A 15,362-nucleotide genomic window follows, 5' to 3' on the forward strand; every position below is an offset into this window, starting at 1 on the left:
GGGAACAGAGAAACGATTTATTTATCTTTATGTCTGAATTGTACACTTTTAATCAAAATGGACGACATTAAAAAGTTTATTTGACATTTCAGTCGCATTAAACATGACACAGTGTTGAAATTAATAATTTAAAAGCTTAAAAACATCTAAAATGTGGATAACGGCTAACGGCGGCTAGCTGGATTTATTAGCATGTCTGCTAGCAGATTAGCATGTTGAAGTGAAATAATAGATGAGTGAGAGGTGAAGGCTTATTGCTTTTAAACTAACCCAGAGAGAGAGAGAGAAAGAGCTCAGGATGGCCCACTGGAGCAGGTTTGAGAAGGATCTGGAGCAGGAGGTGAAGAAGCTCGTCATGCACCTGACTGGGATTGAGGATGAAGAAGACCAGAACTTCCAGATGGCTCTCAAATTCGCCTGGTCCAACTTCAGGTGAGGGAAACAAAACCCTTTCTGGATCTGAGAAGTGTATTTTAGTAGTTTGAGTGTTTTACAGTGCTGTGTTTTACTTAAATATTGGCTATACAGCTCAGTGCAAAAGTTTGTGCACCCCTCCCTTATCTTCATGGTTCTTTAGTGGAGAAAGTAAAATGTTTAACTTCGTTTGTTTAATTCTAGACCTGGAAAAAATTCCCCACATTCATAATCTGATTATGAAAGATGTGAAACTTTTGCCTGAACTTCTTATTTTTCTTTTTTTTAAAAAATATTTTTACTTGTTTCACAGGTTTCACCGCTTCCTAGATGTGAGCAGTCACAAAGTTCAGCGCTCAGTACAAGGGTGAGAATTCAGTCTTCTATATCGCTGGCTATATTCTGTAGCTATAAACAGCCTGAACAGGAAGACTGCTGTTCTGATTATACGTCTACAGGAATGATGATCTAATCCAGTGGAGGACATGCTGTTGTAGAGGATAAACTATCACTTACGTTAGAGCAGCTGTAAACAGTCCTGTCTCTTCCTGATTGTATCACAGTGATGCTGTAAACTCGTTTATTTCCACACGTGTCTGTATAACGGAGTGTTTGATGTACTGGGTGATGTGATGTCTCCATGTTAACACCAGGCTGATTGTTTAATGAATAAAGTGTACACGTCGTTCTCACAGAGATAATGGCGAGAGCGCGTCAGTGAGTCTGGGTGTTAAACTTGAGCACATCAACATTAAACAGAATAACGGTGATGATCTCCAGCCGCTATCAAGCCTCACACTTTATACATTTATATTAACACGATACGGTGATGGTAGATTTCTGGAGAAGGAGCAGCTGGAAATGTGACGCTACAAAGTGGACCAGTCACAGTTGTTGTCGTCTGCGTCAAAGTGAAGCATAAATGGGTTTCTGGACGGGGCGTCGGGGCACGTGGCTGTGCTTTTACCCTACAGGATAGATTCGACACACAAGTATAAATTTTTTTTTTTTCGCTCAGGTGTGAATTCAATGAATGAAAGTAAAAGAGCTGTGACCTAAAATTAACTTTATATAACGACTTGAACTGTTTTGTTTTAATAAAAAGTCAGACAAGTTCAACTGAATGTTTTTGCAATGTTGGCTTTTTATCTTTTTAAAAATTAGTATGGAAGAGAGAAAAATGAGTAAACACAGAAGAAAGTACTTTAAGAGGAAAGAAATAAAGAGAAAGAAAAGAGATAAACACAAGAAAAAGAGAGAAAAACACAAATAAACACGAAAAAGAGAGAAAAACAAACAAGAAAAAGAGATAAACACAAGAAAAAGAGAGAAAAACACAAGAAAAAGATAGATAAACACGAGAGAAAAACACAAATAAACACAAGAAAAAGAGAAAAACACAAGAAAAAGAGAGAAAAACACAAATAAACACAAGAAAAAGAGAGAAAAACAAACAAGAGAGAGAAAAAGGACAAAAAAACGCAAGAGAAAGAAAAAGGACAAAAAACGCAAGAGAAAGGAAAAGGACGAAAAAGCCGCAAGAGAAAGAAAAAGGACAAAAAAACGCAAGAGAAAGGAAAAGGACAAAAATGCCACAAGGAAAAGGACAAAAATGCCACAAGGAAAAGGACAAAAAAGCGCAAGAGAAAGGAAAAGGACAAAAATGCCACAAGGAAAAGGACAAAAAAGCGCAAGAGAAAGATGAGTAAACATAAGAAAAAGAGAGACAAGTCAACACAGAAAAGAGAGAAAGAAAAAGATGAGTAAACAAAGAAAGAAAAAGATGAGTAAACGAAGAGAAAGAAAGAAATAGATGAGTAAACACAAGAGAAAGAAAGAAAAAGATGAGTCAACACAGAAGAGAAAGAAAGAAAAAGATGAGTAAACACAGAAAAGAGAGAAAGAAAAAGATGAGTAAACAAAGAAAAAGATGAGTAAACAAAGAGAAAGAAAGAAAAAGATGAGTAAACACAGAAGAGAAAGAAAAAGATGAGTAAACACCGAAAAGAGAGAAAGAAAAAGATGAGTAAACAAAGAAAAAGATGAGTAAATGAAGAGAAAGAAAAAAAGATGAGTAAACACAAGAGAAAGAAAGAAAAAGATGAGTCAACACAGAAGAGAAAGAAAGAAAAAGATGAGTAAACACAGAAGAGAAAGAAAGAAAGAAAAAGATGAGTAAACACAGAAGAAAATACAGGAAGAAAAACAACCTCCAGAATTGTCATGATTAATATTTGTGTAAACACTTTTTGTAGAAGTAAAAATGTGAGTCAGAGGAAAGAAAGTGACCAATCGGAGCGCAGCGCTGAGCGCCGCCGTGGTATCAACGATATCGCCTGAATAGTGAGTGGCGAGTGTGCAGTGGGAGAGTGAGCGGAGTGTGTTGACTGCAGGGTTCGAACTCAACCGAAATATCAGTGCAGTGGCACCGGTCATAACGGCCAGGGGTTCAGGGGCCGCCTCGGGGGGTAATGTTAATGAGTTTGTTTGTTTTTTTTGCCAGAAATTGCTGTGATTGAAGATTTATTATAATTAATATTCAACTATATTAGTGACATGTTTATGGAATAAGAATAAAACAACCAGTTGATGTTCACCAAGCGTGAGCTTTGTTTTCAGCTTCAGTCGTTCAGTTCCAGAACATGACGATCCAGATCGAACTGGTATCACCCCTTCCCCTACTGACCGTTACTCCGACCGGTCACTGCCCCGGACGAGCGGGATCAGCGACCGTCTCCACACGGAGCGACTCGGGCAGCTCTGCACTGGGCGCTGATGTAGACGGGGAGTGGAGTGTGTCCGAATGTAGAACACTCGCATGGCGGCGCTCTGTCAGCAAGAGAAAATTAAACAAAAGATCACATTTTTAAGATTGACACGTCGTCTTATTAGCATAGCGGCAACTTTTACAGGCGTGTCTGCAGTATTGTGGGCGTAGCGGTAAGGACACACTGCGTATCGGCCCAATACGCTGAAAAGGCCGCGTTAGAACCCTGGACTGTGTGGAATATGAAGTGCATAAGCGAGTTGATGGTGCTGTGTGTTGGTGAATTTCAGGATTTATGAGAAGCTGATGGTGCACTCTGATGTGTGTAAAGCTCAGAGCTGGATGAGATTAACCAGCGAGTTCCTGCGCTCTCCTCTCCCTCACACCGAGGGCTCCATGGTGAGCTCCTGTCCCTCACAGCACCACTGAACCCCTACAGCGCTGTGGAGGGGTGTGATCTCACACCATACCGTCTCTTTCCCTTTCCTCCAGACTGACGTCCATCACAGCGTTTTGTCCTTGTTGCTCCTGTTATCTGAGTCTCCATCCAACGCGAGCTACAGCGAGCGACCCCGGCTGAAGGACGCGGGTGAGTGTCTCGCGTCAGTACCTCGGTGTTAACGAGCCGAGTGTTAATGTTAACGTCATTTCTGTTTCCAGAGAAAGAGGAGGACTTCGACTGGGCCAGGTATCTCCTGGAAGGAGAAGATCTCGACCCAGGGCCGTTTCCAGACACTCCGGTGAGGACGCCGCATTACACCACACAGCCAGCACTGCTGAGCTCTGATTGGTCAGGAGGTGCTGATTAGTTCTCTAGAACAGCAGCTCTCTCATAGCTTATCATTTCTATAGTAACGGAGGCTTGTATAGCGGACTGTACAGACTCGCTCATTTCAGGAGACTTCACAGAAAAGAGGCTGGTGAGGGAAAGACCGTTTATAGCTGCTATAACGCAAAAGAGATTTCCTGAAACATTAAATGTAACTGGAAACGGATAAAAAGTACGACACTGTTTCAGAAATGAAAATTGTAATTGTTCTCAGAATCAGATCACTGCCGTATAAGAGGAATAAAGCACTTCAGGACGTTCTGTTGGAGGAAAATAATCAACTCTGCAGTGGTCACAGAGACGCCGCGTCATCACACCGCACTGTCGTTCATTATTTTCCTGTAACAGCTCAACATAAGTTTAGTACAAGTTTTTAGAAAATATTTATGACTAGTTATTATTTTTATTATTATTAATGTTAGGAGTCCAAGCACTGACGGATAAAGACACCAATGAAGATGCTGTTGTTTTTATTTGCGATATGGGAAAAAAAAATAAAACACTGAAATTAAATATCTGTTCTAAAGGGAATGCAAATTTTTGAAAGCAACCGATCTCTATGACAGAAAGAAGAAATCAGGTTTTTGGTAATAATTCCATCCACGTGTTTATCTGTCCTTCTGACGTGATCCTGGGAGGAAAAAAACCCACAAGCATGCTGCGTCTTAACGAGACGGTCAGTCAGTACGTTTACATGCACGTCCAAATCGAGCTACTGTCGGTAATCGAGCAAAGGGTCCCAGCAGGGGTGCCAGAGAAATCCAGTCCTACATGCACAAGTGAAATCGGGCTATTGTGCAAGGTGCATTGTGCACCCGAGCCACACGTGGCGCTACACGCCCCATCGTGTTGGTACACTTCCGGTTGTCATCATGAAGAAGAGCTATAGTGTTGCCAGATACTGCTGACGTATTCCAGCCCAAAACATGTTCAAATCCGCTAAAATGCACTTAAAACCCCCAATCTGGCAACACTGGCAGTTCCGTGTTCAAGCTGTTAGGCTTGCTCTAACAGACTGTATGGCTACAAACTGTCCGGCGCAGACCAGTTTTGTAAGACAACTTATTTTGCACAATAATATTTTTCTAAAGTCCATTTTTTGCTTACAATTTAACTTATGTCTTAATAAACACACAAAAAGTTCAATTGTTTTGTTTTTATTGACATTCTTCAGATGTTGGACATATATTTGTGTGTGTATATACACAAATATATTGTTTATGTACACAATTCACAGCTATGCAACAGCTGTACAGATGTATTTGGTGATACAGTAAGTGAGCTAAATTTTAACAGTGCAAACAATGCCACAAAAAGAAAAGATTCATGCCGTTGTCATGATTCGTTGTCATGCCGACCGAGGCTGTTGTGTTTCCCTTGTGGTCTCGTCACTCGTCACTTCCAGAAGGGGCAGTGCTGAAGTAAGTAGCTCGAATACGTAGCTCAATAGGGTTTACATGCACTAAGTAGCTCGGCAGAAATCGCATAATCTAGGTCGTGTAGCTCGATTCCGAGAAATCAAGTTCGGTTCAATTTCAGCCGAATTAAGGTGTATACATGGCATTTTGAACTTCGATTTCAGTCGAGCAACGGCGGAAATTCGATTCCCTCTATGTGCATGTAAACGTAGTGACCGAGTCATGCTGTAGAACTCGAGCCCGGTCTCAAGCACGTTTTGAAGGTCTCGTCTCGGAATTAACTGCATTTTTACTCGGTTTTGTCTCGGTCTCGGACAAGGAGGACTCGGGATTTTATTTCAGGACCACAGCCTTGGGGATTTCACTAAATTGTCTGTGTGTCATGAGGCTGATTGCCATGGTGTGGCATCCGTCGTCCACAATTCCAGTTAAATCGCATCTCCTCCGTCAGTTCTCCACCGATTTCTGTTCTGATTGTTTTGTTTGAAAGAACTCGTCACTCCACACACAACTTGGTCGTTGTTTTGTCAGTTTTTTTGCTCACGAGTTACTAATTAGGCCAAATTAATTAGCGAATTTTCCAGGCCTCCGATTAGAATTGTATCTCCTCTCTGATTTCAGTTCTGATCGATGTAACAAACCTTGGTCGTTTGTTTGTTGATTTTCTTGTTTGTAAACAGTTTTTTTTTTTTGAAAGAACTCGACCTTCTGCACAACACTTGCTCATTGTATTGTCAATTTTTTGCTAACGAATTAGTCATTAGGTCACTTTACACACTTTCTCCTGACGAGAATTGTATCTCGTCTCTCATTTCTCACCCGAATTCAGTTCTGATCGATGTTTTGGGGAGCAAAATTTAGTCCTTTGTTGATGTTCCTGTAGTAAACAGTTTGTCGTGGCGGTCGGTCCTCTCTCTCTCTCTCTCTCTCTCTCTCTCTCTCTCTCTCATCGTCACATTTCAGTTCTGTTTGATGTTTTGGTCGTCGTGGGCGTTTTGATGGCAGGACGGATGAGGAGCTCCTACACCCTCGACGTTCTGGTCTGATTTATTTGTTCATATCGTTACTGTGAGGGCGGCACGGTGGTGTAGTGGTTAGCGCTGTCGCCTCACAGCAAGAAGGTCCTGGGTTCGAACCCCGGGTCCGGCGAGGGCCTTTCTGTGTGGAGTTTGCATGTTCTCCCCGTGTCCGCGTGGGTTTCCTCCGGGTGCTCCGGTTTCCCCCACAGTCCAAAGACATGCAGGTTAGGTTAACTGGTGACTCTAAATTGAGCGTAGGTGTGAATGTGAGTGTGAATGGTTGTCTGTGTCTATGTGTCAGCCCTGTGATGACCTGGCGACTTGTCCAGGGTGTACCCCGCCTTTCGCCCGTAGTCAGCTGGGATGGGCTCCGGCTTGCCTGCGACCCTGTAGAAGGATAAAGCGGCTAGAGATAATGAGATGAGATATCGTTACTGTGATTGGATGTGAAAACTTGTTTGAAATGCAACCAATAACGTGACTCATTACTAATTCGAAATGTTTCTTCCTGTTAATGGATGACGACCCTCCCCCCAACCCCCCCTTCACACACACTGGTCTGGTTCTGGTCTCGGGCTTCTTGACTACAACATTATCAGTCAGTGCGTTTACATGCACATAGAGGAAATCGAATTTCTGCCGTAGCTCGACTGAAATCGAAGTTCTAAATGCCATGGAAACACCTTAGCTCGGCTGAAATCGAACCGAACTGGATTTCTCGTAATTGAGCTACACGACCTAGATTATGCGATTGTAGCCGAGCTACTTAGTGCATGTAAACCCTATCGAGCTACGTAGTCGAACTACTTACTTCAGCACTGCCCCTTCCGGGAGTGACGAGACCACAAGCGGGAAACACAACAGCCTCGGTCGGCATGACAACAGTAGTAGAAACGTGCACTTCTGGAGTAATGAGGAGATAGAGTTCATGCTCATTCAGCTTAAGGAGTTGAATATATATATATATATATATATATATATATATATATATATATATATATATATCACGGGCGATTGCTCTAAGACAACGAGGGAGGCTCAGCCTCCTCTAAAAATGACGAACATCGTGTAGGATGAATTGCGCTAGGCTTATGTTATAGCCGACCTTATAACATTGCTATTTCAGATCCAGAATCATAGAAATATATGTGCTCAACCCAACTACAGTGCGAAATCATTCCCTTATAACTTGAATGTGCGCGTGAGTTTTTCCCCCTCGTGACAGCGCGATGCAGCGCAGCCTCAGTGCACTTCAATGGCATTTGGGAGCTCTGCGCTTTCAGTATCAAAATGCAAGACGATTATTGGACAAATACTGCGAAAACGCCCGCCCACGGAGTCTCACGGACTCCCAGCCTCAGTGGACTTCAATGGCAATTGGGAGCTCTGGGCTTTTCAATCTCAAAATGCAAGACGATTATTGGACAAATACCGCGAAAACGCCCGCCCACCGGACTCCCAGCCTCACATGGGAGGGAAATGGCAGTTTCCGCGAGGAGATTGGTGAAACGGCCGGATATTTTCTTTAATTGACAGCTCGTTTCAAATATAGACAGGCAGCGGTGAATCTCAGTTCAGTCCCATGCGGATTCGCAAGTGCTGTGGTGTATTGTAAGAGATCGGCTTAAATTTCGATTTCATTCATTACATACGGTTTCTACCAGCTTTTTTAGTTTGTATATATTTTCATTGTAAATAAAGTGTAAATATAGTGTTGTCAAGTTTGCTATCTTAGTTCTAGAAATGTCGTTTATTTGAGTGACTGTACTTGAACTTGAGGGGGCTAGTCAGCTAGCAAGAAAGCTGCGCATGGATGCCAAGCATTGCTGATTTAATTTTGGCGAAGCCATTTGCCAGTCTTCCTTTCGAGGAAAAAATTAAAATTAAAGAGCAGGGTAGACCAACGCCTCAAATTGACTTGGTGAAAAAGGTAGGGAATAATACTCGTTCCTTTCAGCTCTCCTGGTACGAGAAAGTGAATTGGCTAACAGCAAGTGACCCACATCAACAACAGTAAATAGGCTACTTTAGTAATATGTCATGGATGGACCAAAAATATAGAATCTATTTAAAATGTTTATGCCGAGTATATTATATTGGAATATATATTTCTCTGGATATGAATTAAACACAGCTACAATTTGGAAAACATTTTTAAACAAAAACACAGCCGAGAACATTTCACACTACAGACCTGGATTAAAAGTGAAGGGTTATCAAAATTGTCAATAAAACATTTCTCAGTCAAAATAAGTAAAATATAGGGAAAGTGTCACTGAATGAAATGTGTGGCACCCAGCTCTACTGCTGAGGTTCCTGACAAAGAGCTGCTTTCAATAATGATCAATTTTTAAACAACATGCCACAATTTTAAAATATAAAATGTTAAAATATACCCCCCCAACACCACCATCATGTATATTGGACAGTAGGCTAATGGGCCAAAAGAACCTGTTATTTCACAGTTTGTGACGCTGCCAACAATCAGCCAGATCAGAGGCAAGAGTATGGGCAAAATTGATGTTTTTTCTTTTAAAATCTGGAAATATCGTAACCGACCAGCCTCCCCTGTTTGAAAGACTACCAGCCGCCACTGATATATATATATATAATGTTGCTGTCCTCGTCGTCGTTCTTCTTGTGAACACGGAACTGATAACTTTGTTTATACTCTTGAATAGCTCTTCTTCATGACGACAACTGGAAGTGTACCAACACGATGGGGCGTGTAGTGCCACCTGTGGCTCGGGTGCACAATGCACCTCACACAATAGCTCGATTTCCTTGTGTGCATGTAGGATTGGATTTCTCTGGCACCCCTGCTGGGACCCTTAGCTCGATTACCGACAGTAGCTCGATTTGGATGTGCATGTAAACGCGCTGACTGAGTCACCAAACTGTAAATAATTAAAAACAGGGATTCGATCTTAATTGCACTGAGCATGTGCACATTAATCCCATCCACAGGGTCATTTATTACTGTTGATGAAATGCTGCATTCTAAATGTAAGCTATCTTTTTTTTTTTTGTTATTCTATTTTTTTTGGTTATCTCTGTTCTAATTTTTTTTTTAATCCCTTGATTTCTTGTCTTTCGTTCCTGTAGCCTCGAAACAAGTCAAGTTTATTTGTATAGTGCTTTTAACAATAAAAAAGGGGGGGAGAAGGAGAGGAAATTAAAAGGGAAGGAAATGTGGGAAGAGGGGGAAAAGAAAAAGGGCAAGAAAAAAGGCTAAACTTTTTTTTTAAACCTTTATTTAACTAGGAAAGGCTCATTGAGATTAAAAATCTTTCTTGTCTTGTCTTTCATTTCTGTAGCCTCCAAGCAAAGGGGAGGGAATTAAACAGGAAGGGGAAGAGGGGAAGAAAAATGACAATCGTTGCTCTTTTATTTTTTCAATTATCTCCGTTCTAATTTTTTTTTTTAATATCCCTTGATTTCTTGTCTTTCGTTCCTGTAGTCTCTCAGCAAAGTAGGTGGGAGGGGGAAAGGAAGGAAAAGGGGGAGAAAAAGGGCAGGAAAAAAGGCTAAACTTTTTTAAACCTTTATTTTGCTAGGAAAGGCTCATTGAGATTAAAACTCTTTCGTATTGTCTTTTTACATCAAGGGATATAAAAAAAAATTAGAACAGAGATAATTGAAAGAATAAAAGAGCAATAACTGCCCTTTTTCTCCCCCAACCCCTCTTCCCTCTTTTAATTTCCTCCCCCCCTTCATTTTGCTTCGAGGCTACAGGAATGAAAGACCAGAAAGATTTTTAACCTTTTTTTTTTAAAATCTTTATTTAACTAGGAAAGGCTCATTGAGATTAAAAAAAAACACTTTTACAAGAGCGTCCTGGCTAAAACAGGCAGCAGCGCAGTTAACAAAGCACAAAGTCAAAACATCCATCCATCCATCCATCCATCCATCCATCCAACATGAAATAATTTACAGAATAAGTTACACAATGAAGAGAGAATTTAAAAGTAATCAACAAAACTTCAAGTGAAACGGTGGCGATTTTGAAGAATCTAAAATATGAAACTTTTTTTTTAATGCTATTTTTTTTTGGTTTGTCACATAATTCCAGATGTTGTTTCATAGTTTGTCTTCAGTTTTGTAGAAAATAGTCACAATACAGAAAAACCTATGAATGAGTAGAGTAGGGGTGCACAAACTTTTGACTGGTACGGTGTATATACTACAAATCGCAGATACTGTATAAATCATTTTGCACTTTAAAAATCTACCTCTTCCCTTTGTTCATTACACGCGTCCTGTATTCACTGTCGGTTCACTGCGGCCTTTTTTAAATTTTGTTTTGTTATATTTTACAACCTTTGTGTTTGGTCTAATAAATAAAAATGAATATACTAATGACAAACTGTCAGCGCTGGATTTAGTAAAATGTGACGCACATGTGATACTAACTCATGAGATTAAAACTCTGTGTGTATGTGTTTAGGAGTGGTCTGAAGATGAGAGTGAGGAGGAGGAGGGTCAGCAGCCCATCAGCAGAGAGGATTCTGGGATCCAGGTGGACCGAACGCCCCAGGAGGACCAGGAGCAGAACGATAAGATGGTGCAGGTCACCTGGGCAGGTAAGAGCACTCGTTCATCTGGTGAAGCAGTGAAACATCAGAAAGGGATGGGTTCACTGAGCGTGTTTATTGCAGTGGGGGAACCGGATGCCAGGGCGTGGCTGGAGCTGCACGTAGTGACGCCGTACTGGGTTCCTCACTCATCACGCTTCCCACACAGCCTCCATCTGCACTCCAACCTGCTGAACGTCTGGTGAGAAGAAAGCCATCCACCACCATCACGCTTGCTTTCATCCATCCAGCTGAGTCTGAGATTAATCCTAACGACACGTTATAAAAAAACCCGCTCGATTATCTCAGGGTTTTATTTTTTTAAATCGCATTCAGTTATTTAACTCAGTAAATAAAGTGCGTTTGTGTTTATATTTGAATCAGCGACATCACTGATTTGTAGATTTATTCCTCTTACACCACAGCAGTTTATTATTTTGATTAAAGAATGAGACACGTTTGTAGAGCTGTTACTTTGCTTCCAGGCAGCTGATTGGTCTGTCTTTTAGCTCCTAATGCTAATGCGTTCATCATAAGGCTTCATTTAAAAATAAATAAATAGTAGAGTAATTGATTGCACCTTCGAACTTCCTCTTAATCGTAATGAAGTAGATTTTTGTGTTCAGAGCTACAGTACTGCATAAAAGTCTTGCATACATGAAAAGAAATGCTGTAGAGCTAAAATGCCTTCAAACAAAATGAAATTAAATACTTTACATTTAATTCTACTCGAAAAATGCTCGAAAGGTCAGTGAACAGTGATGAGTTGTGGATGTGTGAGGCAGGAGTTGCTCAGTGAGGCTCGAACGAGCACCGTTTCACAGACTCCCACTCAAGGGCGGGGCTGGGCAAGGGGAGACGCCCACCTCTGATTAGAGAGCTTTTTAATTAATTACTTTTTCATGATGTAGAGAAGAATCAAACGGTCGACTCTACATCAGCATTGGGACATTCAGGATGATTTTATCATATGATGATGAATCGTGATACAAATTTATGACTATTTCGAATTGTTGAAATAAAAAAACAAATTGTGATTATTATCTGGCTGTTATGATCATCTAGAGCAGGGCTTTTCAAAGTGTGGGGCGTGCCAAAGTTCTTCGGGGGGGGCGCAACGTGAGGAGCCTTTACCAGAGACAAAATGGATCGCTTTTTAGTACCTAAAGCTACAGTGAGTGAGGAGACAGAGTTTGGGTCAAGCAAAAAAAACAGAGCCTCCAGGATGTTGCGATTTGCAACTTCAGCGCAAATTCAACCAATCCCCACGAATTCAGGGCGGTGTTACAATTATATCCAATCATCGCAACTTTCCCGCAAATTTGACCAATCGTTGGCGTCGTCTTGAGGTGACGTCGACAAACTACCTTCCGCCTTACTCCCGTGTTTAAGTTCAAGAGAAGCAGCATGTGCGCAGTGTTGCCAGATTGGTTTTAAGTGCATTTTGGCGGGTTTTGAACATATTTTGGACTGGAAAATGTCAGCAGTATCTGGCAACATTGCATGATGTGCGAGTGTGTTATGTTTACAGTGAAGCACTGTGTGCACTTTATTTATTTTTTTACTTAATACAAGAAAGTAATGGATGCCAACATTTTTGCCAAAATGGTATTTTATTTTCCATTGTTTAGGCAGCTTCAGCATCATACTGTGAGATTCTGTTCAAATTGTTTTTTTTTTTCTTCTATGAAGCCTGAGCCATTTATTTTATTAGTTTATAGTTATTGTTTAATTTAGTCTTCAGGAGAGACTGCCTGCACACAGTACTAGTATTAACAGTTTTTTTTCTTACATGAAAGCTGAGGCATTTATATTATATTTTAAGGTAACTTCATGTTGTGCTGTGAGGTTCTCTGCACTTTAACTTTTGAACCAACAGGTGCATTTGGGGCGGCATGGTGGTGTAGTGGTTAGCACTGTCGCCTCACAGCAAGAAGGTCCTGGGTTCGAGCCCCGGGGCCGGCGAGGGCCTTTCTGTGTGGAGTTTGCATGTTCTCCCCGTGTCCGCGTGGGTTTCCTCCGGGTGCTCCGGTTTCCCCCACAGTCCAAAGACATGCAGGTTAGGTTAACTGGTGACTCTAAATTGACCGTAGGTGTGAATGTGAGTATGAATGGTTGTCTGTGTCTATGTGTCAGCCCTGTGATGACCTGGCGACTTGTCCAGGGTGTACCCCGCCTTTCGCCCATAGTCAGCTGGGATAGGCTCCAGCTTGCCTGCGACCCTGTAGAAGGATAAAGCGGCTAGAGATAATGAGATGAGATGAGATGAGGTGCATTTGGATAAGTAAAGCCTATTTTTCTGCATTTCTGTAGTCCTGGTAATCTTTTATATTGGTAGTTGTTTATAGGACCATTTCTCAGTGTCTGTTTTTTTTAATCAATAGTTTTTCAGTAATAACTTAATATTTAACATATCACTCAATTTTAATCACAGAAAGAGAAAATCGCAACAATTTCTCGCAACTTTCACTTCCTCCCGCAATGTAATCGCAACAAAAACCTAAAAAACACCGCAACTTTCATCGCAATTTTTTTGGAAAACCCCCACAACATCAGACATTTTAGCCCCCAACAATCACAAAAAAGGCCCGCGGAATCCTGGGGGACTGGAAAAAGAAGGAAGTATGACCACGATTATTTAAAGTTTGGATTTTCATGGACTGGATCTGAAGATGCTCCACTGCCACAGTGTGTTGTCTGCCAAGAGGTGCTAGCTAACGATGCTATGAGATGTTTAAAATGTGTAAAACAAGATGTTTTAAAAAGCACAGATGTTTAAAATGTGAAAAAGAAAAAAAAATGTGTACAACAACCATTTTTTAAAAATACGAATGGAACATTAAGTATAGCAACAACAAAAATTGTAGGGGGGGCGCTGTTGTTTATTTGCTCTCCGAGGGGGGGCTGACTCTCCTACACTTTGAAAACCCCTGATCTAGAGCTTTCCGTGCTGTAATTGCGTTGATTAGACAGCAGATGGCGCTCATTATAACACACTCGTGGAAATACATGTGACTTCACCGTAAGCGGAAGTAACACCGCTCTAATGCTGTGAAAACACACAAACAGATCTAAAGTGTGAAAGAGCTGCAGTGTGATTGTGTACAAATAGATTGAACAAGAAATCTGAGGACTGTCTTTTTACAGACTCCTGAAAGATAAAGAAAAGAGAAGAAAAAAGAGGGAGGACCAAATGATCATTGAAGTTTATTAATAAAAGGAATATTTTAGTGAATAGGCTGTTATATTTTACTCCAACCTTTACAAATGTGGGTAAATAATTATTGTTGATGAAGAAAATGAAACGAAGGTTGTTTTTTTTTAATTTAGCAAAAGAAATATTGACATTTATGAATAATAGAAGAATACAACGTTGCTTTTTTATTTTTTGGTAATACATTTTTCTTCATTTAATTTTTTTTTTTCAAAAACATTGTGGCAAAGTCAAATCACGAACCCGATATGGTGAGTCGAATCAAGTTGGATTGTCGGTTTGGTGAATCATACATGCCTTTAACCAATGGATGGCGTTTTGAGCCATTTTTAATCCATAAAATGCTGATTTATTCATTATTTATTTATTTATTTAAATTTTCATTTAGTTTCCAGCCTAACAACACATTTGCAGTACCTCTTTAAGGAGTTTAAAAAAAAAAAAGGATTCAGGTCAACCTTTTTAACCTTTAGGGACAATCTTAATGCACCTTTAACAGGACAAAAATAACACAACTTACTGTGTTACTAAGAAACCACGAAGTGTAAACGTCCGTCTCTGTGACCCATCCGTGTGAATGAGCTGTTACTATAGAAACGATAACACATGAGAGCATGTGCTTTAATCTAAACCTTTTATTTCCAGTTGTATTGTGGGATCATGAATATTAATGAGGATCAGGGTCTGAGTTATGAATAATAATTTATAATTCATGTTTGTGTTCAGGGATCAGCATCTGTACAACACAGACCCGCTGTACCTGCCTGAGGAGAAGGCCTTCGTCACGGAAACCCAAGTGATTCGAGAGACTCTGTGGTAACGTTGGAGGAGGATGATAACTCGAGTTTAGCTGCGTAATATATTCGAGCTCATATTAAACACGTAAAAGTTAAATTCACTCTAATTTGTTCTCAGGCTTTTATCAGGAGTGAAGAGGCTTTTCATATTTCAGCACCATGACGGCAAAGTCAGCGTGAGGAGCGACGTAGTCGTCACACACTTAACTAACGTGAGCAATGATTGATTGGGTTTCTTTTCTGTTCCTTTGTTTTTGTTTTCTGAAAAGCTTCTCTACAGGTTTTCGAATGTGTGGAATATAAAATGCAAAAGTGCAGAAAATTTGCAAT

General features: G+C 40.6%; 1 protein-coding gene across 1 annotated transcript in view; it reads left to right on the forward strand.

Annotated features, from left to right (window-relative positions):
• tubgcp5 (tubulin gamma complex component 5) overlaps positions 1 to 15,362 on the forward strand; it is a 50,737-nt gene that overhangs the window by 58 nt on the left and 35,317 nt on the right. Inside the window, exons 1-9 of the mRNA XM_060920161.1 lie at positions 1 to 432; positions 728 to 781; positions 3,472 to 3,580; positions 3,674 to 3,770; positions 3,842 to 3,921; positions 10,895 to 11,030; positions 11,106 to 11,223; positions 14,962 to 15,051; positions 15,151 to 15,244. The exon at positions 1 to 432 is cut by the window's left edge and continues 58 nt beyond it. Of these exons, the coding sequence (XP_060776144.1) occupies positions 299 to 432; positions 728 to 781; positions 3,472 to 3,580; positions 3,674 to 3,770; positions 3,842 to 3,921; positions 10,895 to 11,030; positions 11,106 to 11,223; positions 14,962 to 15,051; positions 15,151 to 15,244 (912 nt within the window). The 5' untranslated portion in view covers positions 1 to 298. The remainder of the gene's footprint in view (positions 433 to 727; positions 782 to 3,471; positions 3,581 to 3,673; positions 3,771 to 3,841; positions 3,922 to 10,894; positions 11,031 to 11,105; positions 11,224 to 14,961; positions 15,052 to 15,150; positions 15,245 to 15,362) is intronic.

The sequence above is a fragment of the Neoarius graeffei genome, chromosome 4, assembly GCF_027579695.1.
Source record: "Neoarius graeffei isolate fNeoGra1 chromosome 4, fNeoGra1.pri, whole genome shotgun sequence".
Classification (NCBI taxonomy): domain Eukaryota; kingdom Metazoa; phylum Chordata; class Actinopteri; order Siluriformes; family Ariidae; genus Neoarius; species Neoarius graeffei.